Raw genomic sequence first — 26,780 nt, 5'->3', positions numbered from 1 at the left:
GATAGGATAAAAAAAAAAATCAAAATGTGCACTATAGTTTCACGTCCCTACTATGGGTAGAACAACAAATAACATACACATATGTGGTATCACTGCAATCATCAGAAGCAGGAGAATTTATATTGGGTTGTTCTTTGGTGGCAGGTTATGGCGATAGCAAAAAAAGTATACAGCTACATTTTAAAATATACTGTATATATATATATATATATATATATATATATATATATATATTTTTTTTTTTTTTACTATTGTGGGTCCATTTTCTATTAGATAATAAAAAAAATCAGGATATATTTGTTACAATTTATCACTAAATGAAAGTCAGTTTTTCCTAAAAAACAAGGTATAATCCACCTGGATACACAAAGTAGTTATGATACGTACTTGTCAAAGTTGTATAATTGGGTCTGGGCATTAAGGTCTGTTTTACCCTAGGTCATGAAGGGGTTAAACAGTAGAGACACACTTTAAGCTGGCCATAGGCATTTTTTTTTTTTTCTGATAAATACATAAATATTCACACTTGGAACATAAAAGCATATTTTTATAAACTGATTACATGAATTGTGTCACGCTTCTCTTGGGAGCACAACTGTCTGTTGGCTCCCGGCATTTCACCCCCTCCTGGGCTTGCTTCAGGTTAAGCAGCCGCAAAGACAGCCTGAGTGACTCTGAACAATCTCAGGTGGCAAACAGTAGTCATCCGCTTTCTCTCATCACCTATAACATTTTAAAATGCTGTCTTATCCTACCTTGCTGAAGGTAGTCATACACAACTTGAGTTTCTGAACTGGAGAAAATCAGTAGATTTCCGTATCCTTGCTAACAGCATGGATGGAGGAATCTTCACTGCCTGATATTGTTTTCAGGCAGCTGAGGCACCTAATATCCCAACAGTGACAGCATCTGACAGGCTGATAATTTTCCACCCAGCTCAGTTGATTTTTACATCAAATGTTTACTTTTAAGAAAGTTTACAGTGTATCTGGGGTTGCTTTTATCCCATCATCTCCACTCACAGATGAAAGAAAATGAATAGAAATTCTGTTCTTTCTTTGCATTAGGATTTCATAACGTAACAGGATGTTATGTCTTAAAGTGTTACTAAGCCCACAACAGTAAAGTAGCTCTGTATATGCAGTACAGCATGCTTGTTATACTCACTGTGGAACTTAATGGGTTAATCCTCTGCATTGTGTAAAAAGGATGTTTAATTCTGTCTTCTCTGATCCTCTCCTTCTTCTACTGTCTCTGACTCATCTCCTGATAGAACAGAGCTTTAGGGGCAAGCTGCACATGCTCAGTTTGGTGTGTATAGCTATAGATTTTTTTTTTCTTGGGAGAGTGCATGTGATCAGCACAGGGCCAATCAGCACTGTCCAGACAGAGGGTCAGGGGTCCTCCAGTCTCATAGGACAGTGAGAGGAGAATGAAAACTCCTTCTACAAGCTTTAACCAGTGCTCTGCTGGACACTGACAGAAGTCACAAGATTGCTATTTCATGCTGTGGGAGACCAGATATAGTGAATACAGGGTCACGGGTTTAGTAACACTTTAAATATGGGTCTTATAGGTGGCATATGCTTTTAAACAAAAAGTTGACAACAGGTGCCAGAAGTTGCTGTACAAGCTTAGATGTTCTGAAAGATGAAACCTACATACAGCTATGCCCGCTCCACACTACCCCTACTTGACAACAATGGATCCTGGCACTTGGACACTCTTGTTGGAGACAAAGAGTAGAGTTACGTGTTTCCATATAGGCAGAAGTACCAGGTATTTCCCAGGGCTCTGGAGACAACACAGAGGTGTGTGTTGGCACCGGCACCCTAATGCCAACTCTGGCCTCCCCCACCACCAGAAACTGTATGTTTTGCTTTTTTTTAGCTAGCCATTATTACATGTCTTCTGGCACCTTCTTCCACCTTAGGTTTCTCCCAGTGGTACGCTGTCCTGGATGATGCATAGAGCAGTGCTGACATGATGACATGATCACTGCTCTCTGCAACAATACACTGGGAGTGCAGGGCACTTTGCTTGGGAAGAAGTGGGAGGTACTGTGGGGGAAAACTCTGGATTAAAGGTGATTATTGCAGCCAATTAAAAAAAAAAACATCCAGGGGGACATTTGACATTTATTAAAAAATATCCTGGAGTTGGACTTCAAAGTGGAACTTAACTGTGAACTACTTACCTTAGCACCAATGGTCCAATGCCCACAAATTCCCTCGCTGGTGCATGCATCTTCTCCTCAGCTTCCTCCAGGCGTGGGTCTTCAGCCATCATGATTGGCTGGTGCAGGATGTCATAACTCCTATGCACATGCAGGAGTTCTGTCATCCGGGCACATAGGCACAGTGCTGGAATGTATACTGAGCTGTGCATGCCCACTATTGAAAAAAAACAAAAGTTTAGTTCCACCTTAAGATGTCTGCCGGCTGGCTGAACGAAAAAAACTGTAACATGTGTGACAAGCCTAACTCTTTTGAGCCTATCCTTGGTCTTTTAAAGCGATGGGTAGCCTCAGGTACTAATAAGGGGGTTAGGAAGTAACAAGCTTGCCTTTTACAGAAAAGGTTAAAGGTTACTTTTTTTTTTTTCTAAAGTCCAGCTCCACTATGTACCAATATACCATTAATGTACTTCGGTTGCAAAAAATAAAAGCTTTCTTTGATTCTGAAAACAAGGCCTTACCTTAGCCCTTGCTGTATCTTAGAAAGTTTCATCACTTGCTGGTATGTAGATGTAGGACAGAGAAGCCAGTAAGATACAGGAAGGAGTTTACCAGCTGACCTCATAAGCACACACATCCTGCACTGGATTCATTAAAACCCATACCCTTCACCCATTAACTATTTTTTCACAGCCTCCCCTGGATCTCTCCATGCGTGCATTTGCTTGGCTTCCTCAGCATCCCTTCTGACAGGCTCAGGCTGCATGCTAAACTCCCTGATGCCACTTGGAGCCCACGGGACACCCCTGATGTAGTGCAAGGACCTGCCTGATTGGATAACAGAGTGTTTGGATACATGGTGTGTCCTCCCATTATATAGTTTTGGTAACTTTAAAGGAGATTGTACAGACATTTTACAATCAGATTGTATAGTGTATGGCCACATTTATACATCTAAAATTACCTAGTTGCACTTTCAGTGTCATTAATTGTTAATGACACACCAAACACAGAAGCAAACATATTCTGCCACATGAAAAAAATGGGTGATACACGCAGCAAAATGCGCAGTAAAAAACATGCAACTCGCACCATACCAAAATGTCCCATGACCAACTTTGCCACGTGTAGACCAGCCTATTGAAATCAACAGGCTCCCCAATGTGTGTCACTGAAAAAACTAACCAAAAAACATGCGCTCCCGCTACTCTAGGTGTGAATGGAGACTGAAACAATGAGGCTCCATTCATATCTGTGTGTTTCCAAATGCATGGCAAGCGTTTCAGAAACACTCTACAAATGTGCATCGTTTTTGTGTTGTCATTACATGTTTCAGAAACACTCTACAAATGTGCATCATGTTTGTGTTGTCATTACAAGTGTGGTAACGCTCCGCAAAAATGTTCTGTAGAGCAGCCCATTCACTATGCATGACGAGTGAAAACACCCAAAATAAATGCATGTGGGAATGTGAATTTTCACTACGTGGAGATGTGAATGTATCCTGACAGGTGAGTGTCTCCATCCACTCCCTCCTATGTACTTGTATAAAGATGGCTATATACTATACTATGCAATCTGATTGTACAATCTCTGTACAATTTCCTTTAGATTTACCAGAACTATGGAATAGGACACACCTGAACAATCTATTCAACTTGTATCAAATCAGACAGGCCCTTGTACCACATAGCTGATGGGAGATCTAAAGGAGATTGTGCAATCAGATTGTATAGAAAGTGAGTAGAAGGTACAGTCATGGCCAAAAATATTGGCACTCCTGCATTTCTGTCAGATAATGCAGCACTTCGCCCGGAAAATTGTTGCAATTACAAATGTTTAGGAATTCTTGTGTTTCTTTCTTTTGTTTGTATTGGTATGACACAACAAAGTGGAGAAACAAAAAGCCAAATCTGACACATTCCACGCAAAACCCCAAAAATGGACTGGACAAAATTATTGGCACCTCAATTTAATATTTGGTAGCACACCCCTTGGGAAAATAACTGACATCAATCGTTTCCTGTAGCCATCAATGAGTTTATTACACCTCTTTACAGGAACTTAGGACCACTTTCACCAACTGCTCCAGGTCTCTCAGGCTGGAAGGGTTCCTTTTCCCAACTGCTTTTTTGAGATCTCTCCACAGGTGCTCTATGGTATTGAGATCTGGACTCATTCCTGGCCAGTTCAGTACTCTCCAGCCCTTTGTCTGAAACCATTTCTGGGTGCTTTTGATGTGGACTTCGGGTCATTATCCTGCTGTAAGACCCATGACCTCTGACGGAGATCCAACTTTCTGACACTAGGCTCTACATTGCACCACAGAATTCTTTGGTAGACTTCAGAATTCATAATGCCATGCACAAACTTGGAATGTAATTATTTCTTCCAATTTTGAGAAGGTGCCAAAAATTTTGTCCAGTCCATCTTTGGGGTTTTGTGTGGAATGTGTCAGATTTGGCTTTTTGTTTCTCCACATTTTTGTGTCATACCATCATATCAATACAAACAAAATAAATAAACATTAGAATGCCTAAACATTGGTAATTGCAACATTTTTCTGGGTGAAATGGTACATTATTTGACGGAAATGCAGGGGTGCCAATATTTTTGGCCATGACTGTAGTATTGTAATGAGGGAGGTATGGTCCAGAGTGGTGAACACACCCTATCACACCCTCTTCTGTGATGGAACAAGGAAGTGAAGGCTTCTAGGAGATGGACTACAGGAAGTGAATGCTGAGAGACGATCTACTGGAAGTGATGGAATCTGAAAGAAACTGGCAAGCTTATAACCCTCTTGTAGAAAAGGTAAGTGAGAGATGGGCACATTGAGATGGTTGGGCCAGAAATAGCATTGGAAAATACTTCTATTTATTATAAAAAGTGAAATTCTGCCTGAAAAGGTGAACTTATCCTTTAAGAACTTCATATACGAGGTGTGACAATTTAATTCCCAGAATGCCCGTTGCGTGGCACTATGGTGGTGAGTCCATTCGAACACAGTGTGTTCTATCATGTTCTAACTTGCACTCTCCTGGGACGTAGACCAGCTGACTTGTCTTTCCGGAGTAGTAGAAGAAATAACGTGTGCGTTGGGCTGTTGGCATAAAGTGGGTTACAGGGATCAGGTTAACATCAAATTGTTTGTGAAAAATGGCAAAAGTGTGCGTGAAAATTAACAGTTAGGTCCATATATATATTTGGACACAGGCACAATTTTCATACGTTTGGCTCTGTATGCCACCAGAATAAATAAAACAAACAATCCAAACTAATTTGAAGTGCAGACTTTCGGCTTTAATTCAAGGGGTTGAGCATAAATATCAAGTACAAATTTTAGGAACTGCTACCATTTTTATACACAGTCCCTCCATTTTCAGGGGCTCAAATGTAATTGGACAAATGAATATAATCCTAAATAAAATGTTCATTTTTAATATTTTGTTGAGAATCCTTTACTGGCAATGACTCCCTGAAGTCTGGAACCCATGGACATTACCAAAGACTGGGTTTCCTCCTTTCTGATGCTTTGCCAGGCTCTAACTGCAGCTGTCTTCAGTTGTTCTTTGTTTGTGGGTCTTTCTGCCTTTAGTTTTGCCTTCAGCAAGTGAAATGCATGCTCAATTGGGTTGAGATCAGGTGATTGACTCGGCCATTGTAGAATGTTCCACTTCTTTTCCTTCAAAAGCTCCTGGGTTACTTTTGCAGTGTGTTTTGGAGCACTATCCATCTGTACTATGAAGTGCCTTCCAATCAACTTTGCTGCATTTGGCAATCTGGGCTGATAGTATATCTCTAAACACTGCAGAATTCATCAGGCTGCTTCTGTCTTTTGTCACATCATCAATAAACACCAATGACACAGTGCCACTGGAACCCATGCATGCCCATGCCATCACACTGCCTCCACCATGTTTTACAGATGACGTTGTGTGCTTTGGATCACGAGCCTGCTCCACACTTTTTTCTTTCTGGTACAGATTAATCTTAGTTCCATCCATCCAACGAATGCTTTTCCAGAACTGGTCTGGCTTTTTTAGATGTTTTTTGGCAAAGTCTAATCGTTTTTTTCTATTCTTCAGGCTTATGGTTTGCACCTTGTGGTGAACCCTCTGTATTTGCTCTCGTGAAGTCTTCTCTTGATTGTAGACATTAACAATGATTCGCTCACCTCCTGGAAAGTGTCCTTCACTTGTCTGGATGATGTGAATGGGTTTTTCTTTACCATATAGAGGATACTATGATCATCCACCACTGTTGTCTTCCGTGGACGTCCATGCCATTTTATGTTGCTGAGCTCACCAGTGTGTTCTTCTTTCCTCAGAATGTACCAAACAGTTGATTTGGCCACTCCTAATATTGCTGCTATCTCTCTGATGAATTTGTTTCATTTATGAAGCCTTACACTTGCATGTACAGCTCCTTTGAACGCATGATTTAGGTTCACAATAGAGTCCAAATGCAAATACCACACTTAGAATCAACTCCAGACCTTTTACCTGCAAAGCCTCCCTAGCGGTCTGATTATGTCAGTATTTCTGTGCTCAAAGCGGTACTTTTTTTTGCATGGAAATATGTATTGTTTTTTATTGTAGGCCTGTAAATTTTAGGAATAACTCAATGAAATCTGTCCGAACAAGAGTCTCGTAAACATCCCGGGTATGTTAAAATTTGAAACACAAAATCATAAATTATAATTTAATAAATAATCATAAAAAATAATAACATAATAATAATAAATTTAATTCTATAGTATAATCAAATATAAGTTTGCAAATCACTGAGCAAAGTCGCAAAATCGTTTTTAGTGTCTGATGACGAATTTACCCACAAATCAGTATCACTCAATTCTGCAAGTAGTTCTGATTTACTATCACTGTTCTCTAGCTGGTCTAAAACCCGCTTTTGACCTAAAGGGACGCTTTTTGGAAGCCATGGACAACAGTAAAAATGCAGGCAGGGCACAGGACAAAGCACTAGGGACAAAATGTATGTGAAATGGTTTGATACAGTAATGTTGTACTATGTGATTTTAGTGTATTCAGCGAATGTCACTTTTTCACATCTTTAAATTTCCCACCGTTCCGTCCCCGTACGTCCTGACGTCGCAGGGAATGGAACCCAGAAGACAGATGCCGGCATCGGCTAGAGGACATTGCCAGGGACACTGCAGGAGGGACATCGCGGGAGCGCAGGACAAGGTAAGTGCAGAAGAGATCCCGGAGCAGCGCCGCATGGTATTCTTGAGTATAGCTCGGGCTTACTGCTTGTGGTGCTGGTACTTTACCCCGAGCTACACTCAGGAATACCTCCAGTGAGGTTAATTGATGAAGACATAATGAAAGGGTAGTCCACACCTGGCCATGAAACTGCTTTTGATTCAACTGCCAATTACTTTTGGTCCCTTGAAAAAGTGGGGAAGGCTACTCTTAAGAGCTGTAATTCCTAAACCCTTTCTCCAATTTGGATGTACATACCCTCAAATTAAACCTGAGAGTGTGCACTTTCAGCCCATATCAATTATATAACTATAGCTTGAATAATGTTTGGTAAATACCTGAAAAAATACTAAAATTGTGCCTGTGCCCAAATATATATGGACCTAACTGTAGTACTGTTAAAACAGGCTCCTTGAAAAAATCAAGTGTTTTTGAAAGCATAAGCAGTTTAAGGAGTGGCAGAAAGATGTTCACAATGAAGCAAGAAATGGGCAGCCAAAAACACAAAGGATGGATGCAAATGTGGACAGACTGCAAACCCTCATACGCTCAGATTGCACAAGGACTCTGCGAACAATCGCAGAAGAATTGAATTTGAATAGGGAAACAGTGCAAGAGATTCTAATGGAGGATTTGGGAATGAGAAAGATTTCTGCAAAGATGATCTTTCGAAGAATGCAGAGGTGTTTGCAGGGCTATTATGGGTGATGAAACATGATGTTTCTAGTATGATCAGGAAACAAAACACCAGAGCATGCAGTGGAAAACAAAAAATTCACCTCGCCCGAAGAAAGCATGCTTATCTCATTCTCAGTTCAAAACTATGCTGGTGTGTTTTTTTTATCACAAGGAGATATTTCACCACGCGTTGATAGAACATGGTACAATGGCCAATCAACACTGGTACTTGGAAATTCTGAAAAGGTTACGGGAATCTGATGAAGGAAAAGACCCGAACTCTGGCCTGACAAGTGGATTCTCCACCATGACAATGCTCCTGCTCTTGATGTGTTAAGTATTCACTAGTTCTTGGCCCAAAAATCCATTTTAGAACTTGACCGACCACTTTATTCCCCTGACTTTGAACCCTGCGTCTTTTGGCTATTTTCAAAATGAAAAAGGACACAGATTGTCATGCTGCGACAAAAATAAAGCGTTCCAGAAAACGAATCCAAGGATTGTTTCCAGCAGTGTCACGGTCATCTAGAAAACTGCACAGCTTCACAAAGGGACTACTTCGAAGGTGACAACAGCCGCTAGTGTATAAGTAAGCAAGCATTATTTTGCAGTCCTTTCGGGGAATTAAATTGTCATTCTTTATATGTTTGGCTTTCTATTTCTGAATCTACTGGTCATTCTGACATGCAGTTCTCACTGAATGTATATGCCAATTATGTACTTTTCTTTATATGCTCAGTTTGAATCATTTGTGGTTTATTATACTTTTATCTTGATCATCACAGCAGGCAGATAAGGATATGAATCTGCATCTGAGCTCCAAAATTCCACTTTACAGGACATGAACCTGTGAGACAGCTGTGTGAAAAGCTTACAATGCTGTGTCCAGATTCACGACAGTTATTCTGTAGGAGCTGCTAATTCCACAACATCTGTTCCCGGAGATTACACAGCCACAATTAGAAACATGCAGAACGCCAAATCAGCTGTACCTATTATGATGAAAATATTCAGACAATCCCAAGAAAACGGTACATGATGGTATACATTTTGTTATTAGAAGCTCAATTCATTTTTAGCTTTGCAAGTTAAATTTTAATTATATATTTATAAAAGCTGTGCCATCTATTTTCATTTTACTTTTATTGCCTGGACTGGGAAACCACACTGCCGGAGTTTGTAGGCTTCCAGTGCTGACCTCTTTATGAAAAATGTAGTTGCCTGGTTGTTTCTGGTTCAAAGCCCCACTGGATTGCAGAAGCATGTTTTATGTTCCATTTATGGCAGGGGTGCCCAACCTGTGGCCCACGGGCCATTTGCAGCCCAAGACAGCTATGAATGCGGCTCAAAGCAAAATCACAAACTTAGTTTAAAAATGCTGATTTTTAACCACTTCCAGACCGGACACTTTTACCCCCTTCCTGACCAGGGCAATTTTCAGCTTTCAGCGCTATCACAATTTGAATGACAATTGCGCGGTCATGCAACACTGTACCCAAATGAATTTTTTACCATTTTTTTGAGATAGATAAAGCTTTATTTTGGTGGTATTTATTCACCACTGGGATTTGTATTTTTTTTGCTATGTAAATGAAATGTCCAAAAATTTTGAAAAAAAAGTGTTTTTTTTATAAAAGTTTGCAAATAAATAATATTTCATCATAAATCTTAGCCAAAATTTATTCCGTTATCTTTTTAGTAAAAAAAAAAAAATCCAAATTAGTTTATAAGCAAAAATTATAATTTTTAAACATTTTTTTTTACATTTTTATTTTATTTTTTTATATTATTATTTTTTATTTTTATTTTTTTTTTTTACATACTGTCACCCTAGCAGTACAGTGTCACCATGGTGACACTGTACTACTTGTGAGGGGTGATGAAGATTTTATTTTTTTTTTTACACTGATTGCTTTTACACCCATATAGGATGTAAAAGCAATCATTTCTCTTTCTCTCTGTGTGCATTCATGCACTCATTGAGAAGAACTGAGTGAGCTGTGATTGGTCACAGCTTGTCACATGGTACAAGGCTTTTGTGAATAGCCTTGTACCATGTGACCTCTGTGATCATTCACAGATTTCACACATAGTAAGCAATGATGTCAGAAGTGACATCTTGCTTACTACTTTGCATGTGATCACTCGTACAGAGGTCCCGTCCGACGATCGGTGTTTCACTGTGTCAGGAGGACACAGCGGGCACCGGATCACGGTGCTGCGCGCTCCCAGGGAGCGCGCACAAGCAGGGTGGGGGAGGCCGTTTATAGACGGCCACCCGACCCTGCAGTGCCACCGTCCGGCCGTTTATATACAACGGCCGGTCGGGAAGTGGTTAAAAAACAAAATTTGTAAAAATGGGTTTTCACTTAGCGAACACATGCTGCTGAAGAAAAATTTGACAGTGTCTCTTTACTGGACTTTTATGAGTTTTATCTTCCCAAAGAAAAATATCCCACTCTTCACAATCACCCCTTATTCATTTCATCAGTTTTCTGCAACCCCTATATTTGTGAGCAACTATTTTCATGGATGAAGCACACAAAGGGCAAAATGAGAACCAAAATATCTGATGAACACCTTGAAAATTCATTGGGAATTGAGTTACTACATTCATCAGCCAGATTTTGATGTGTCAGCTTATCAAAAACAGTGTAAAATATCATACTAGTTTTGAGTTGCCCTCTTTTACTTTTATAATAAAAACATTTACAAACAAATTAGGTTTAATTACTCAGATAGGCACATTTCCTATATCAGTGATCATTAACTCGTGATCTGTCCAACTTTTTCTGGTGATCAGCTATCCTTATTGTTAGTGTATATTATGTGTGGTCCAAGACAATTCCTCTTCTTCCAATGTGACCCAGGAAAGTCAAAAGGCTGGACCCTCATTATTTAGGGGTTTCCTAGATTACATGTAAAATCAGCCTATATCCCCTCTGATATCCTGCAGATTTTCACATTGAATCCTCAGTATAACTAAGCTACTTGCAGTGGCTACATCATTCAGCACATGGTTAGGTGGACCATTTAGAATTTAGATCACTAAAAGGATCACTGATTAGAACTTTATCTCTTACACACCAACAATAAATCAGTACAGCTTATTCAGTGAGGAATTCTAAAATTAAGGAAAGGGAAAATATAATGAAGGAAATTATTTACTTTTTTTTGTTAACCACATCCCAAATTAGACATTAATCTTAAAGTTCACAAAAGACTGAAGAGGGATATTTAAGTGAACAATTAAGGCCACATAAACCAAATTTTATAAAAATGATATAAATCTTTTTTTATGCAAAAACCCCAAAATTTGGACAAACTAAAGCATACCAAGAGTCCTCATTTTAGTAGGATAATGTGTCCATTATCAAGAGACCCCCCCTTTATTATTTTATGATAGCTTCATTCCAAATTCTAGGGTTTGTGCCCTTACTTTTTCACTTAAAATGCTTGCAAAGGCTTAATGTTTTTTACCTTCAGGCATTCTAGGCGTTAAGGTAACAAAACCCTCTGTATGCATCTTCCCCTCCACAGCCACCCTAATACTGACCTGAGCTTGATCCAGATCTATTGCTGTGCACGAGAGCCGATAGACCACGAGAAACACATAGCAGAGGAGAGTAAAAAAAAATCCCCAAAAGTTCTTTAACCCCTTCACGCCTAAGGGTAAAACAAATCTAAATGCCTAAGCACAATTCTGCAACGTTGACATGTGTTAGTAAAACCGTACATATCATCACAACTACTTTGTACATCCACGTGGATTATACCTTGATTTTTTCAGGAGAAATTGGGCTTTCATTTGGTGGTAAATGGTAATGGATAGCTCCTGATTTTTTTTTATTATCAAAGAAAAACTGGCCCAAAATAGTAAAAAATAAATCATTTTATTTAGCTGCGTGTTTCTTGTTACTACCATAACCTACCACCAAAGAACAACCCCAAAAAAATTCTCCAGCTCTTGATGATCGCAGCGATACTATATATGTGTATGCTATTTGTTGTCTGTACCCATAGTACAGCCCAGAAACAACAGTGCACATTTTGTTTTTGTCTTTTATTTTTTTTTTACCTAAAACACACTGACACTGACACCAACTGACACAGATACCAATTTTTTTTAAACCATGACCTTTGACCCTGACCTTGATCCAAACACTAACCCTGGCACTGAACTAGATCAAACCTTGATCTAGGCATTTTTCCTTTTATGTTTTAATATTTATTTATTTATCTTCTTTTTTTTTTTACAAACATGTTTTTTTCTCTCTATGCCAGGAGTTAGAGAGATACAATGTATCTCTCTTTTCCATTCATAGAGAGAGAAAAAAGCAAGGGGGCCAGGCTGTACAGTGACTGGTCACTGTGACAGCCAATCAGAGGCTATCACAGGGATCATGTGACCCGGAACCGGGAGTTCCGGGTCCCGATCGTTAGAATGGGACCCAGGGCTCTCAGTGACACCGCGGTCTTTGTTATGGGAGCGCGCCGAGCGGCGCGCTCCCAACACAAAGACAAGTACGCAAATTTGCGGCCCCAGGGAAAAAAGACCAGTTCCGTGAGGCCGCATATTTGTGTGACGTCGCGTCAAGGGAGTAAATATATTAATAGTAAAAAAGCAAGATCAGAACATATTGGCCCCATAAAGGATGATGAAGGGAAGTTGGTTACAAATGACAAGGAGAAGGCAACTGTACTAAATGCATTCTTCTCTTCAGTTTTTATTAAGGAAAAGGAGGGGTATAGTAATCAAGACTGTATCATTAGTAACGTATCACAGAATGTACCCTTGTGGCTAACAGAAGCCAGTGTCCGGAAAAGTCTTGAAATGCTTAATGCAAATAAATCACCAGGACCAGATGGCTTACACCCGAGAGTCCTCAAAGAAGTTAGTCAGGTTATAGCCAGACCATTGTTCCTAAATTTTTATGGACAGCATACTGACAGGAATGGTACCAGCGGATTGGCAAAGGGCCAACGCGGTACCAATATTTAATGCAGGGCCAATATATATTCCTGGAAACTACAGGCCAGTCAGTCTAACATCAATAGTATGTAAACTATTGGAGGGGATGATAAGGGACTTTATCCAAGATGTTGCTGATGAAAACAGTTTCATTAGTGGTAATCAGCATGGTTGGCAAGAACGACAAAAGGTCGTTCTTGCCAAACCAACCTGTTAACATTCTATAAAGAAGTGAGCTATCACCCAGATAAGAGAAGGCCTGTGGATATGGTGTACCTGGATTTTTCAAATGCATTCGATGCAGTTCCCCATAAGTGCTTAATTTACAAACTGAGGTCTGTAGGTATGGGAGAACCAGAGGGTTTGTACATGGATAGAAAATTGGTTACAGGGGCACATCCAAAGGGTGGTGATTAATAGCATGTGCTCAGACTGGTGTGGAGTGGTAAGTGGGGTACCCCAGGGCTCTGTCCTGCGACCAACATATAAATAGCTAAATTTCAGTGTTTGCTGATGATACAAAGCTAAGTAAAACAATAACTTCACAGCAGGATATAGGAACTTTACAAGAAGACCTCAATAACATAAAGAAGTGGGTAACTAGATGGCACCCACTAAACCCACAACAGTAAAAGCAGCTGTATATGCAGTAAAGCATACTACCTATACTTCTTATACTCACTGTGGAACCTAAGGGGTTAATCCTCTGCATTGTCTAAAAAGGCAGTTTGATCGTTTCTTCTCTTTTCCTCCCCTTTTTCAAGCGACCACTTCTTATCTCCTAATATGACAGACTGAACCGTAGGCATTTTGCAAATGCTCAGTTTGGTGTGTATTGCTAGAGTTTTTTTTTTCCTTGGGAGAGTGCATGTGATCAGCACAGGGCCAATCAGCACTGTCCAGACAGAGGTCAGGGGTTTTGCATCCTCTTGGAGCAGAAAAAAAACTCCTCCTACAAGCTTTAGCTAGTGCTGGGCTGGACACTGATAGAAGTCACAAGACTGCTCTAACTGCTGATGAGAAAAGGTATTTAGCAGTTTATATTTACTAAAATAATTGCATTTCAAAGTTGTGTGTACTGTGGGAGACCAGATATAGTGAATGCAGGGTCCTGGGTTCAGTAACACTTTAAACCATTGTCAACTAACAAATCTCGGCAGAGAAAACAGACAGCCATACAATTTTGGAGTAATAGAACACTGAGAGAGAACATGTCCATCTGCATTATAGATAAACCTACAAAAGCAAAAAAGTCATTGTTATAATTGTTACAGGTCTCCGGACTTGTCGCACAGTTCAAAGGACTTAATTTTATTCATACTAAAAATATAAACTTCAAAAGAAAAAGACAAAATGGCTGCCATTACATTTCCTGAACACAACTGGACCTTCATGGCCAAAGACCAAAATAAACACATTTTTCATGACAGCTAAAGCTGAAGTCTAGGTTTACCTTAAGTCTTGCACATCTGTGCAGGCTCCTCTCCTGTAATGAATTTGCTTACTCTGATCTCCAAAGAGTCAACTCACTTATTGCATCAGTGCTGAGGACATTTGACAAACGTACAGAGGCAGAATGCTTTAATATGGGAGGGACCCTGACAGTCCCTCCCACCAGCCATGATCTGCCTGCATTACTTATAGAAACACAGAGACCCAGTGATGATGTCTCTAATTTTAAAATAAGGTATGTAATTAAAATGGAAACATTTGATTAAAAAATATACCAAGCTGCAGCAAATCTACCAACCTCTCATATCCCCAAAGCTAGTAACAGGACACTCTCCAACTCCCCATACTGATCACATCTACAGGAAAATCTTCACCACTCAATGGCCAACTTAAATATATTTCCATTTAACAAAGTTATGACATACGACTTTCTGATGTTTTCAAAGATCCTGAGCTTTGTTAACAAGTGAAGTCATGATGCTACAGTACCAAGAACTGCATTGGAGGATGCAGCAAGGGAAGTCATTCTCTCCATACCAAAAACGATATATATATTATTTTTTTTTGGCGGGGGGTTGGCCCTTTGGAGTTCTATTACAGTAAAGGCATCAATTTGAACGTCACAATGCCTGAAATCCACCAGCAATGTCAGTTCACATGTTTTATCAAGTTTCCTTACAATGTGCTAATAAGATTGGTATTGGACAAATCTCTGTGACCACATAATTGTAAAAAAATGTAAAGATTACAAAAGAAATAGCTCACCTTTCTCTCCAATATTATCCATGGACACTGTAAAAAAAAAAAAAATCAGACTCAGTCAGAATTTAAAGAAAACATTATAAACAAGCACAGACAATTTTATCTACATTCCAGAATGCTAGAGAGTAATCAGAGATATTTGGGGGGGGGGGGGCAAGGATGTGCAATTCATATCGCCCGACGCCCGGGACATGTAGTTCCGGGCACCGGACAGGTAGTTTTTTTGTCCCTTTAGCCCTGCTGGGGGGGCAAGCAGCAGGGCCCACCTGTCAGGTGGAAACATTCGGGTGGCAACGCTTCCACCTGATTGCTTGCACACAGCCCACAGTGCCAGCCGCCACCCCACGCTCTGCTTGCCCATCTGCGGGCCCGGGACTGGTTCAGTGGGTGCCGGTGGTATGTCGGTATGTGGTTATAGAGGAGGGAGGAAAGCAGACACGTCTGCTCCCCTCCCCTTCTTGTCCTGACCCGGAAGTGATGTGTCGTCACTTCAGGGTCCCCCGATGTCAGATTTCCGGCTGATGTGCACTGCATTACATTCAGGGGAGCACAGAGGAGACATCCGGGGTCTTTTAGACCCCGGATGTCTCAAAAAAGAGAACCTTTCACTAAAAATCATCACATAGGGGACTTTTTGTCCCCTATTTTTTTTTCACTTTTAAAAAATGTAAGTTGCATCATAGCATATAACTGCCCCTCCCCCAAAAAAATTTTTCAAGGCCCCTAACCCCCACATATGTACGCACTCACAAACACAAAAGCACGTGCTGGGTCGCCTACACATGAAAACGACGATTGTGATACACATGTTACATAACGCCGCGCACACCAGAGCAAGAACAACAATTCTAGCACCAGACCTCCTCCGAAACACTAAACTGATTACCTATAAGGAACTTTAAAAAGTATCACCTATACAAAATATAGGATACTAAAGTTTGTTGCCGTTTCACGAGTGCATGCAAATTTAAGGTTTGACCTGTTTAATATCTATTTACTCGATGCAACCTCAACCTTTGTGATAATATCATGTGAAAAAAAATTGGAACGACTGCTATTTTATTCTCTAGGGTCTCTGATTTCAGAAAATATATAATATTGGGGGTTTTCTGTAATCTTCAGGCCTTAAATGATTTTTGAAACGTGCAAAAACCACAAAAATGGCTCTGGCAGTAAAAGGGATAAAGGATAAGTCTGACATTCCCCAGTAAGGAAAAATGTCTAATTAACTGGCATCCGTTTTGTATAATGCCTCCATTTTAGATGTGTGAACAAGTTAGTTTTGTTTTTGAATGTCACTTGTAACAACTCTTTGTTTCATGAATTCAGTTTCTATTCTGTAGAAACAGAACTAATTTATATGGTGGTCTTCAGTTATCTGTAGTTGCTATCTTTCTTGATAAGAGTACAATATTTCATTGGTCATTACAATATTTCATTGGTCATTACAATATTTCATTGGTCATTACAATATTTCTTTGGTCATTACAATATTTCTTTGGTCATTACAATATTTCTTTGGTCATTACAATATTTCATTGGTCATTCTGACTTTGTAAAAACTACTAGTACGCATTAAACTTTCAGAGATTTAGCTTGCACACTTCGGTGTCCAGGGTTTTATTTCTCCTGAGCTCAGAGGCTGGAAATATCCAAGGACATTTAAAAGGCTACAGACATAGGTTGAATCCTTGCAGCCCCTGTCCTGACGAGCAGCCAATCGGTGCTCATTATACTGCTTATAAGGTCTCTCCCTGCCCTGCTACTCCCCGAGAGTGGTGCTGGAGACAAGCAGGGAGGGGAGGAGGAGATAAACAATGCAATGTTAAAAATATTAAATGTTTATATCACCATAAAGCCCCTTTTGTTTTTAAAAGCCCCAGACATTCCATAAAGCACCTCAGATTTAAATATGGTTTTGGTTAAAATGTATTTATTTTTATCAGGACAAGTAGATTGTCATGAGGGCCAAGTAGATTGGGGCTCCGATTTAGTCCCTGGACAAAGAATTTTTTTCACAAATTTACACACCCCTTGGGGGGCAGGGGTCTTAAATACAACCCTGAAATCTTACTGGCAGTACATGATGTAACTTCTACTTTCTTTTTTTACAGTTTATAATTTTATATCATTCCTAATAAAAACATTTTTTACAAATAAATATTTAACAGGGTGCTTTCATGCTTCAGCGTGTGTGCTGCATGCTGGGCTCTCTGATAAAAAAGTCTAGCATTAGTTCTGCACTTCAATGAAAAAAACAGGTTTGCGCTAATAATCTCACCCAAATTTTAAATATATTCATATATAACTATATAACAATAAATTATTAATAGTGTCCAACTAATTGTGAAAAAAAAGTCCAACACCAAAAGAAGATAATTTTTCTTTGTTCCATAAACAATTTTCAATTCAAAATGTCTTTTTCTGTGCAAAAAACAAATCACCGTGCATCAATCCACCACCGAATAAATTGAATGAACTCACCAGAGCAATATGCTGATCATATTATAAATCAGCATAAGCGCTTTGTGCTCTGGGAGCAATACTCTGCAGGGGAATATCAGCATATATGGAATCTTTCAGTATGGCACCAGCTTCTTCATAAACTCAGAATGGTACTCAGGAAGTAAGAGAAGAGAATCTCATAGTGCAGTAACGTTTAAAACAAATATTTTATTTAAAAAATATCATTGCACTCACAATAAACGGTGTCTAAGCTGACACCAGCACAAACAATAAAAAGCACAACCTCATCCGGCATCCACAGATGCCGACAGATCAGAGAACATCGTGAGGTCACATCCACAAGCTCCACCCTACGCATTTCGTCACCTGACATCCCCACGGAGCGGGTGGACGCGAGACACTCTACTCTATCTATATATACTCTGCAATATCACGGCGCCAATTAGCATTAATAGGAATTACTATATCCAAAATACATTCAATATTAGATACTATCTCCGGCATATCAATTCTATATTTTCAATATCACTCATATACTTAATTAAATGTTAAAAATTAGCTGTATCCCAAACATAAATAAAGAAAATTTATTACAAAGACAGGTCATATACCCCTTCAAAAAGAGGAAGGGAGGAAAGACCTATCTCTGTCATAATACATATAATTGAACAATAGTACCACAATATCAGTATCTATATACACTCATATCAGTAAATCATAAATACTCTTAAATAAAATAATCAAAACATATTCGCTGTATTTAAAGGGACAGCGTATCTATTAACCGTTTCAATACCGTGCAATTTTACACCTTCCTGCCCAGGCCATTTTTCAGGTTTCAGCGCTCTCACACTTTGAATGACAATTGCGCGGCCATACAACACTGTACCCAAACTAAAATTTTATCATTTTCTTCACACAACTAGAGCTTTCTTTTGGTGGTATTTAATCACCGCGGGGTTTTTTATTTTTTGCTAAATTAACAAAAAAAGACCAAAAATGTTGAAAAAAAACACATTTTTCTTTGTTTCTGTTATAAAAGTTTACAAATAAATAATTGTTCTTCATAAATTTAGGCCGAGATGTATTCTGCTACATGTCTTTGGTGAAAATAACCCAAATTAGGATGTATTATTTAGTTTGTAGGAAAGTTATAGAGTTCACAAACTATGGTATAGATCTGAATATTGATCAATCCTGAAGTACCGACAGCCAATCTAATTTCTTGAGGTCCAAGAATGTCAGAACAGTACAGATATCCCCCAAATGACCCCTTTTTGCAGAGTAGACAGTCTGACGTACTTCATAAGAGACATGGCGAGTTTTTTGAAGTTGTATTTTTTTTGTCATAATTTTTTGGAAAATGAAAAAGTAAAAAAATAATTTTCACTATTTTTTTTTTTACATACTGTCACCAGTGCAGTACAGCATCATCATATAACTGGCATGGCGGTGAACAGGGACACTGACTGGTGACAGTATGAAAAAAAAAAATATATATATTTTTTTTAAATTTTTTTTTTTTTTTATTATATTTAATTTTTTACTACATTTTTTTTAATTTTTTTTAAGATTTTTTTTTCATATTTTACTATGACCAAAGTAGTACAATGTTACCATAGTAACATTGTACTACTTTGGGGAAGTGATCAGTATTTTTTTTTTTTTTTACACAATTTGTTTATAGCAAAGAATTACTTTGCTATAAGCAAGCATTTACCTGAATGAAATCGATTCATTCAGCTTTTTTTTTTTGTGCTTAGCTGTGATTTGGTCACAGCTAATCACATGACATGTGCATGTGATTAGCTGTGACCATTCACAGCTAGGTACTAGTATACAATGGATGGCATCATGAATGAAGCCATCCATTGTATACAACTGTCATGTGACCTGCTGTGATTGGTCACAGCAGGTCACATGGTACCAGCAACGGGAGCCGGTACTCGGATCTGTCATCGGCCGATCGGTGACAGATCGCACTGCTGCGCCGCTCTGCATTAGCGCAAACTGCGCATGTGCGGGAGCACGCCAAATGGCGTGCACCCGGAGTGCAGAGACACATTTGAAGCCGCCAAACGACCATTGGCCGGGCGGCTAATGGTTAAGGAAGAACTCCAACTCCGATATCAATAAACCCAAAAGAGGAGTCAATTGTATACGATGCACCACTCCTTCAAACCCATCTCATAAACAATAATTAACTAAAATATAAAATAAATCAAAATTTTAAATTAATAATATAAACTAGTACTATAGCCAAAAAATATGCATTCACAATAATCATTGGCTATAATAAACAATTTTCAAATCCCAAATTAATTTATCAAAAACATTAAAATTAAAAATTATTTTAAAAATTTGTGAGAAAGCAATTTAAATCAATATCTATATTTAACCCATTAGGTTTCAATGAATTTAATTCATATATCCAATGTGTCTCTTTTTTTGATATTTCATTAACCATATCAGTACCTCTTCAATGCTGTTTAATTTTTTTCTATACCATAAAACGTAAGCAAACTAGGGTCACTATTATGTTTTAATATAAAGTGTCTTGACATGCTATGTTTGTCAAAACCTTTTTTTATATTACTGTGTTCTCTTATTCTGGCCTTCAAAAGCCTCACTGTCCTTCCTACATATTGGAGGTGGCACGGGCATTCTAAAACATACACCATATGTGAAGAGTTACAAGAAACCAACAAATCAATTTTATATTCTTTATTAGTGGATGTAGAACAAACATTTTTTCTTTTCTTTTTATGTTCTCTTTTAATAGTATTACATGCCTTACACTTATTGCAATGGAAAAAACCTTCTATTTCAGGGAATAAATTTAACTTTTTTGGTGGATCTATAACATTATGGACGATTCTAGTTCTCAATGACCTATTTTTCCTGTATACAAATCTTGGTCTTTTTGGAATAATATTTTTTAACACCTCATCTTTCAACAAGATTGGCCAATATTTTTAAAAAATATTTTCCACCTTTTTATATTGATTATTATAATTCGGAACAAAAGATATATCATCGAATTTATTCTCTCTGCCTTCTTTCATATGTGCCCCTCTCACCTCCTGCAGAGATTAAAGGCATTCCTAAGACAGGCTGGAGCCACACCAGCTCCGGCCCGCCCTGGTTGCCTAGGCGACTAGGGGGCGTCCGACATCAGTTTAAGAGGCTGATGCCAGGGCTCCCAGGGAATTCACTGCTGTGTAGCTATGGAAGAAGCCCGAGCTGCAGCCGGGACCTTCGTGGCCAGGCTCTGCAGAGACCCAAGCCTGCCTAAGACCCCCCCTCAGAGCAGGGGAAGACTGCCTGCTAGCCATCAGAGATCCGTGAGTACATGCTCTCTCCCTGCTTCACTTGAACTGTTCCTGTGCTACCCCAACACCACCCCCTTGTTGGATTACAATTGCTACAGAGACTCACACCAACCCCCCTGTTGGATTACTTGCTACAGAGACTCTTCCTTCGCTCTCGGTGTTGGACTTTAAGTGTGTTGGTCCCTCCTTGTAGCCCTGTACGGGCGTATTCACCCTCCCTGCGAACTCCCCTATTCAGTGACTGTCATCTGTTTGCCTCAATAAAGCTTTGTGCGTTTGCCATCTACTCTGTGTGTTCTGTCCTGCCTACCCTCCGTCACATGGTTATTTAATAAGAGCGCCTCTCAATCTTTATTATTAATATATTCCCTTTCTTTCTCAAGAAAGGGTCTATCATACCCCTTCTCAATAAACCTCTCAATCAATAGATTAATTTGATCCAGAAAATCATCTTTCTCACTGCAGTTTCTTTTAATTCTGGTAAATTGACTTCTAGGAGTACTATATAACCATCTAGGATGATGACAACTAGAAATAGCTATTTGTATCTATATCTTTAAAGAAAGAGTTAGAATCTGTTCTTCACTTTTAAATAATGTCAAATCCAAAACGTTAACCTGTTTGAAATCACTCATGACAGTAAATTTCAACCCATATTTATTAATATTGATATATTTGATGAATTTATCTAATTCTTCTAATGTACCTCTCCATATCATAACAATATCATCAATATATCTTTTATACAGCACCATATTTCACCATTTTTCATAAATACATTCCTCCACCCTTTTAGCCATTACCAAATTTGCCACACTGGGTGCATATTTAGCTCCCATAGCAACACCTTTGCACTGCTGAAAAAATGTGTTATTATACCAGAAAAAGTTATTAGTCATAGCAAATTCCAATAACTCAATAATAAAACCTCTCAGAACTCTTTTTAATTTTGTCTTATTCTTTAGTTCTGCACTTGCAGATTAAGATCTGGATGGCAATATCTCTGCTAAAACAGGAGAAAGAAATGTGTGTAACCTAAGATCCTGTCATTTAGGTCTGTGTTCACAGCATAGCAGCAAACCAGCTGAAACTTTAAATTTCCTTGCTCGTCACCTGTAAAAGCACACATGTATAACGGCTCATGTACACTACAGCTGATAAAGTCACGTTTAGGAGTGGTTCAGCGTTTTTTTCAGCAGCCCCTGAGCTCACCCTAATGTTTCAACTGCAAAAGCTTGTAAACGCGGCAAATTGCGTTTATATGCATTTGTGTCTGAAAATTTTTTGTAACTCTTCCAGTTTCCGATGCTGTCCAGAGCCTTTTTTCATCATGAAAAATGCATGCAAAGCGTTTTCAATGTACTCAGATGGACAAAACACAGAAAACTGGATGTTCCTACCAAGCTTGTCACACATTGTAATGACCAATTCACACCTCAGACCCCTCCCACCCTTGGAAACAAAAGATATGGAAATGACCATTCACACCTCAAATTCCTCATGAAGTGGCCTTAATAACTCACTCCTCCAGACACCTTCCCACCCTTGTAAACAAAAGAAATGTTAATGAGCAACTCACACCTAAGCTAATTTCAACACATACTGCTGTCTCTGCTTCTACTCTCTGTATTTCTCTGAAAGAGTCTGAAATAGTTAATAATTTACCACTTTTCAGTGCATTCTGGGCATTCTGGAGGTTCTCCTGTGCTTATTTGTAAAAAATGCTTCTAAACGCAAACGCACATAAACGTGTGTAAACGCGCATAAACGCATTATGCAAACACAGCTAAACAGACATTTTTTAACCTACATTTTCCAGCAGTCAGTTTCCATTGTTCAGAAGTGTCCCTTGTACATGGGGCCTAAGAGCCGCTGATGTTGGAGGGAGAGAAGGAGAGACTGCACTATGGATGCATGCAGTTTGCACGAGCCAGTGCAGCACGTCTAATGTCTGTCCCAGTTTTTGCTGACAGGTCATGCATGGCCAACACATATGGAGATGGAAAAGGAGCCCCTTTTTACCAGCTGAGCAGTAGTATGTGCTGGGATATTGGAATGCATAGCGATTTTGTAGGAAAAGTGCAGGAAAGGTGAAGTAACCCTTGAAGCCAGATCTAGAAAATCCAAACCCAAAATAATTCATACTTCCTCTGTCTGTATGAAATGCTATGAGTATCCCCCTTTATTGATGCCACCCTCTGCACATTTTCTTTAATATGTGGTGATATACAGTGGCTGTACTGGAGAAGTGCGTTGTATAAAACATAACAATTACTAGCTGTGTAATGGAAAATAAGTCACAGTTTTATTGAAGACAGAAATATAACCTGTCCTTGCACTTTATATAAACAGAGTGCTCACTGCTGCCATAATTGAATAGTTTAACTAGTTGCAGCCATTCATATTTTACAATATTTAGGCTCTTGATGTCAAACATGGCACCTGTGGCCCAACCATCTTCTACATATGCCAGGATCACCATCTTTCTTGTTGTTCTGAAATTATTCTTGGAAGTGCCCTATTATTGTCTCCTCTGTACCACGTACCACCAGTACAGCCTTTCTGGTATTGGCAGTATGCATGTGAACGCTACACTTAAAGTGTTACTAAACCCAGGACCCTGCATTCACTATATCTGATCTTCCACAGAACACACAACATGGAAATGCAATTATTGTAGTAAACATAAACTGCTAAATACCTTTTCTCATCAGCAGTATATAGCAGTCTTGTGACTTGTATCAATGTCCAGCTGAGCACTGGTTAAAGCTTATAGGAGGCGTTTTCATTCTGTTCTGACTGTCCTATTAGGCTGCATGACCCCCGACCCTCTGTCTGGACAGTGCTGATTGGCCCTGTGCAAATCACATGCTCCCTCTCTAGCAATACTCACTAAACTAAGCATGTGCAGAGTAACTCCTAGAGCTCTGCACTATCAGCAGATGGATTTGGGACAGTAGAAGAAGGGGAGGCTCAGAAACAGCCTTTTTACACAATGCGGAGGATTAACCCCTTAGGTTCCACAGTGAGTATAACAAGCATGATTTACTGCATATACAGACTGATTTTACTGTTGTGGGTTTAGTAACTCTTTAAAGTGGTACCTTGTCCTTAACATGCCCCATTGTCTAGTCACATCTCACATTTAATGAACATGCTTCTAGTTAGGCAATCTGCTCCATATTTATTTGCCATCCTTATCCACCCATTATCACTGTTAAGAAATTATATTTAACTTGCCCATCTGCCATAGCAACATAGTGTTACAAAATGTTTAAATTCCATCTTTTCAACAGATGAACACAACGTCACTCTCAGTGTACAGCTATTCCAGACTATATAATATTATGTAACCCTTATCGTAAAAACAAAATTACACTTCTGTGCCAATATCTTATTTCACCACCATTTTATTGGGAAATAAAGGTTCAATGGACATCCCTACGGTGGTGAAATAGAGTAACAATATTGACAATTATTTTTCTATATTTTTTATTTATTTATATTTTGGCTTTTCTGGCCACCTCTGGATACTTGCAAAGCACAGTAAAAGATGTGGGGTGGCAGAAGATATCTCTCTGTGGCTCAAGTAACACGCAGTAATCTCCTGTTTCTCTATAAGATCCTGATTAGTGGACTATACACTCACCAGCCAGTTTATTAGGTACACCTTGCTAGTGCCAAGGAAATATCCTCCACCCTATTACACCTTCAGTCTGAACCGTTGATACAAGGCAGGATGGATCCATGCTTTCATGTTGTTTTCGCCAAATTCTGACCCTACCATCTGAATGTCACAGCCAAAATCAAATGCCCATTCTCCTCTGACCTCAACTAGACATTTTCATCCACACAACTGCCGCTCACTGGATAGTTTCTCTTTTTCAGACCATTCTCTGTAAACCCTACAGATGGTTGTGTGTGAAAATCCCAGTAGATCAGCAGTTTCTGAAATACTCGGACCAGTCCATCTGGCACCAACAACCATGCCATGTTCAAAGTCACTTAAATCCCTTTTCTTCCCCATTCTGATGCTCGGTTTGAACTTCAGCAAGTCGTCTTCACCACGTTTAAATGCCTTAACCACCTCCTGCCCGCCATATAGTAATATGATGGACGCAAGGAGGTTCTCTCGTTCTGGGAGGACGTCATATGATGACCTCCCATTCTAACCGCGCATGCGCGGCTCCCGGAGCGCTCAGCGTGGCGATGGGCAGTGCGCTGAGTCCCTCGGACACAGCGGATCACCGATCCACGGAAAGAGCCGCAGATGTCGGCTCAGTCATGTGATCAGCTGTGTCCAATCACAGCTGATCACATGTAAACAGGGAAATGCCGGTTATCGGCATTTCTCTCCTCGCGATCTGTCATGCTGACAGCTCGTGAGGAGAGGAGAGCCGGTAATCGACATTCCTCAAAGGGGACAATTTCACTGATCATCAGAGCACTGATGATCAGTGTGCCCTGATGATCTGTGTAGCCCCAGCAGTGCCACCTATCTGTGTCCATCAATGCCAGCTGTCAGTGCTCATCAGTGCCACGTGCCAGTGCCACATCAATGCCACATATCAGTGCCTACCAGTGCACATCAGTGCCCATCTGAGCTGCCTTTCAGTGTCGCCCATCAGAGCCAGTCAGTGCCACCTATCAATGCCAATCAGTGCCACCTATCAGTACCAGTCAGTGCTGCCTATCAGTGCCCGTCAGTGCCACCTATCAGTGCTGCCTGTCAGTGCCCATCATTGATGCCTGTCAATGCCCATCAGTGCCACCTACCAGTGCCTCCTCATCAGTGCCTATCAGTGCCGCATATCAGTGTCCAACAGTGCCCATCACTACAGCCTCATTAGCGCACATCAGTGAAGCAGAAAAATTACTTATTTATAAAATTTTATAACAAAAACTAAGAAAACATTTTTTTTTTCAAAGTTTTCAGTGGTTTTTGGTTTGTTTAAGAAAAAATAAAAAACCCAGAGTTGATGAAACACCACCAAAATAAAGTTCTATTTGTCACAAAAAAATGATAAAAATTTCATATGGGTACAATATTGCATGACCGCGCAATTGTCATTCAAAGTGCAACACCGCTGCAAGCTGGAAATTGGCCTGGGCAGAAAGGGGGTATAAGTGCCCTGTAGGCTTGTGGTTAATGCATTGAGTTGCTGCCATGTGATTGGCTGATTAGCAATTTGTGTTACCAAGCAATTGAACAGGTGTCAAATGTGGCAAAGTGCCAGAGATGCCAACCCGCCACAACTTTTTTTTTACTTACAAAACATGGAAAATTTACTGACAACCTGAAATATGACAAACTCCTATAAAGAGAGTTGATATTTCTACAATATAAACAATATTTAAACATTAACAATGCACAAGAAGTACGATACTTCCCTGGTTTTACAAAAAGTTAAAACAGTGTGACAAAATGTGAGCATGACTAGGAAATGAAACACCAGAGGAACCCCGAGATGGAGCAAAAAACAAGTCCTGTGGCACACGTAGCATGCTGTGGCAAACAGTGGTCATGGTCAGGTTGCACCTTACAGTGGAAGTGGCTTTAAGGGGATTAACCCCTTGGAGCCGGCGCCTCCCGGCCCTTTAAGGCTTTCAGAAGCCGAGAAGCGGGGTGTTGTTTTAGGGTCATGTGACCGCCGTGACAGTGAATCACATAATCGAAAGAGGAGATCGGGACCTTTCCGTGAGTACCAGACATGTGT

At 39.6% G+C, this 26,780-nt stretch overlaps 1 protein-coding gene across 1 annotated transcript in view; it reads right to left on the bottom strand.

Moving 5' to 3' along the window:
* ZDHHC2 (zDHHC palmitoyltransferase 2) overlaps positions 1 to 26,780 on the bottom strand; it is a 158,245-nt gene that overhangs the window by 80,017 nt on the left and 51,448 nt on the right. The window contains exon 2 of the mRNA XM_089669308.1: positions 15,269 to 15,295. Coding sequence (XP_089525434.1) covers positions 15,269 to 15,295 — 27 coding nt within the window. The remainder of the gene's footprint in view (positions 1 to 15,268; positions 15,296 to 26,780) is intronic.

This window comes from Staurois parvus, unplaced genomic scaffold (assembly GCF_062004578.1).
Source record: "Staurois parvus isolate SC_StPar_1 unplaced genomic scaffold, SC_StPar_1.0 ptg000071l, whole genome shotgun sequence".
NCBI lineage: Eukaryota > Metazoa > Chordata > Amphibia > Anura > Ranidae > Staurois > Staurois parvus.
This window is presented reverse-complemented; position numbering and strand designations above follow the sequence as displayed.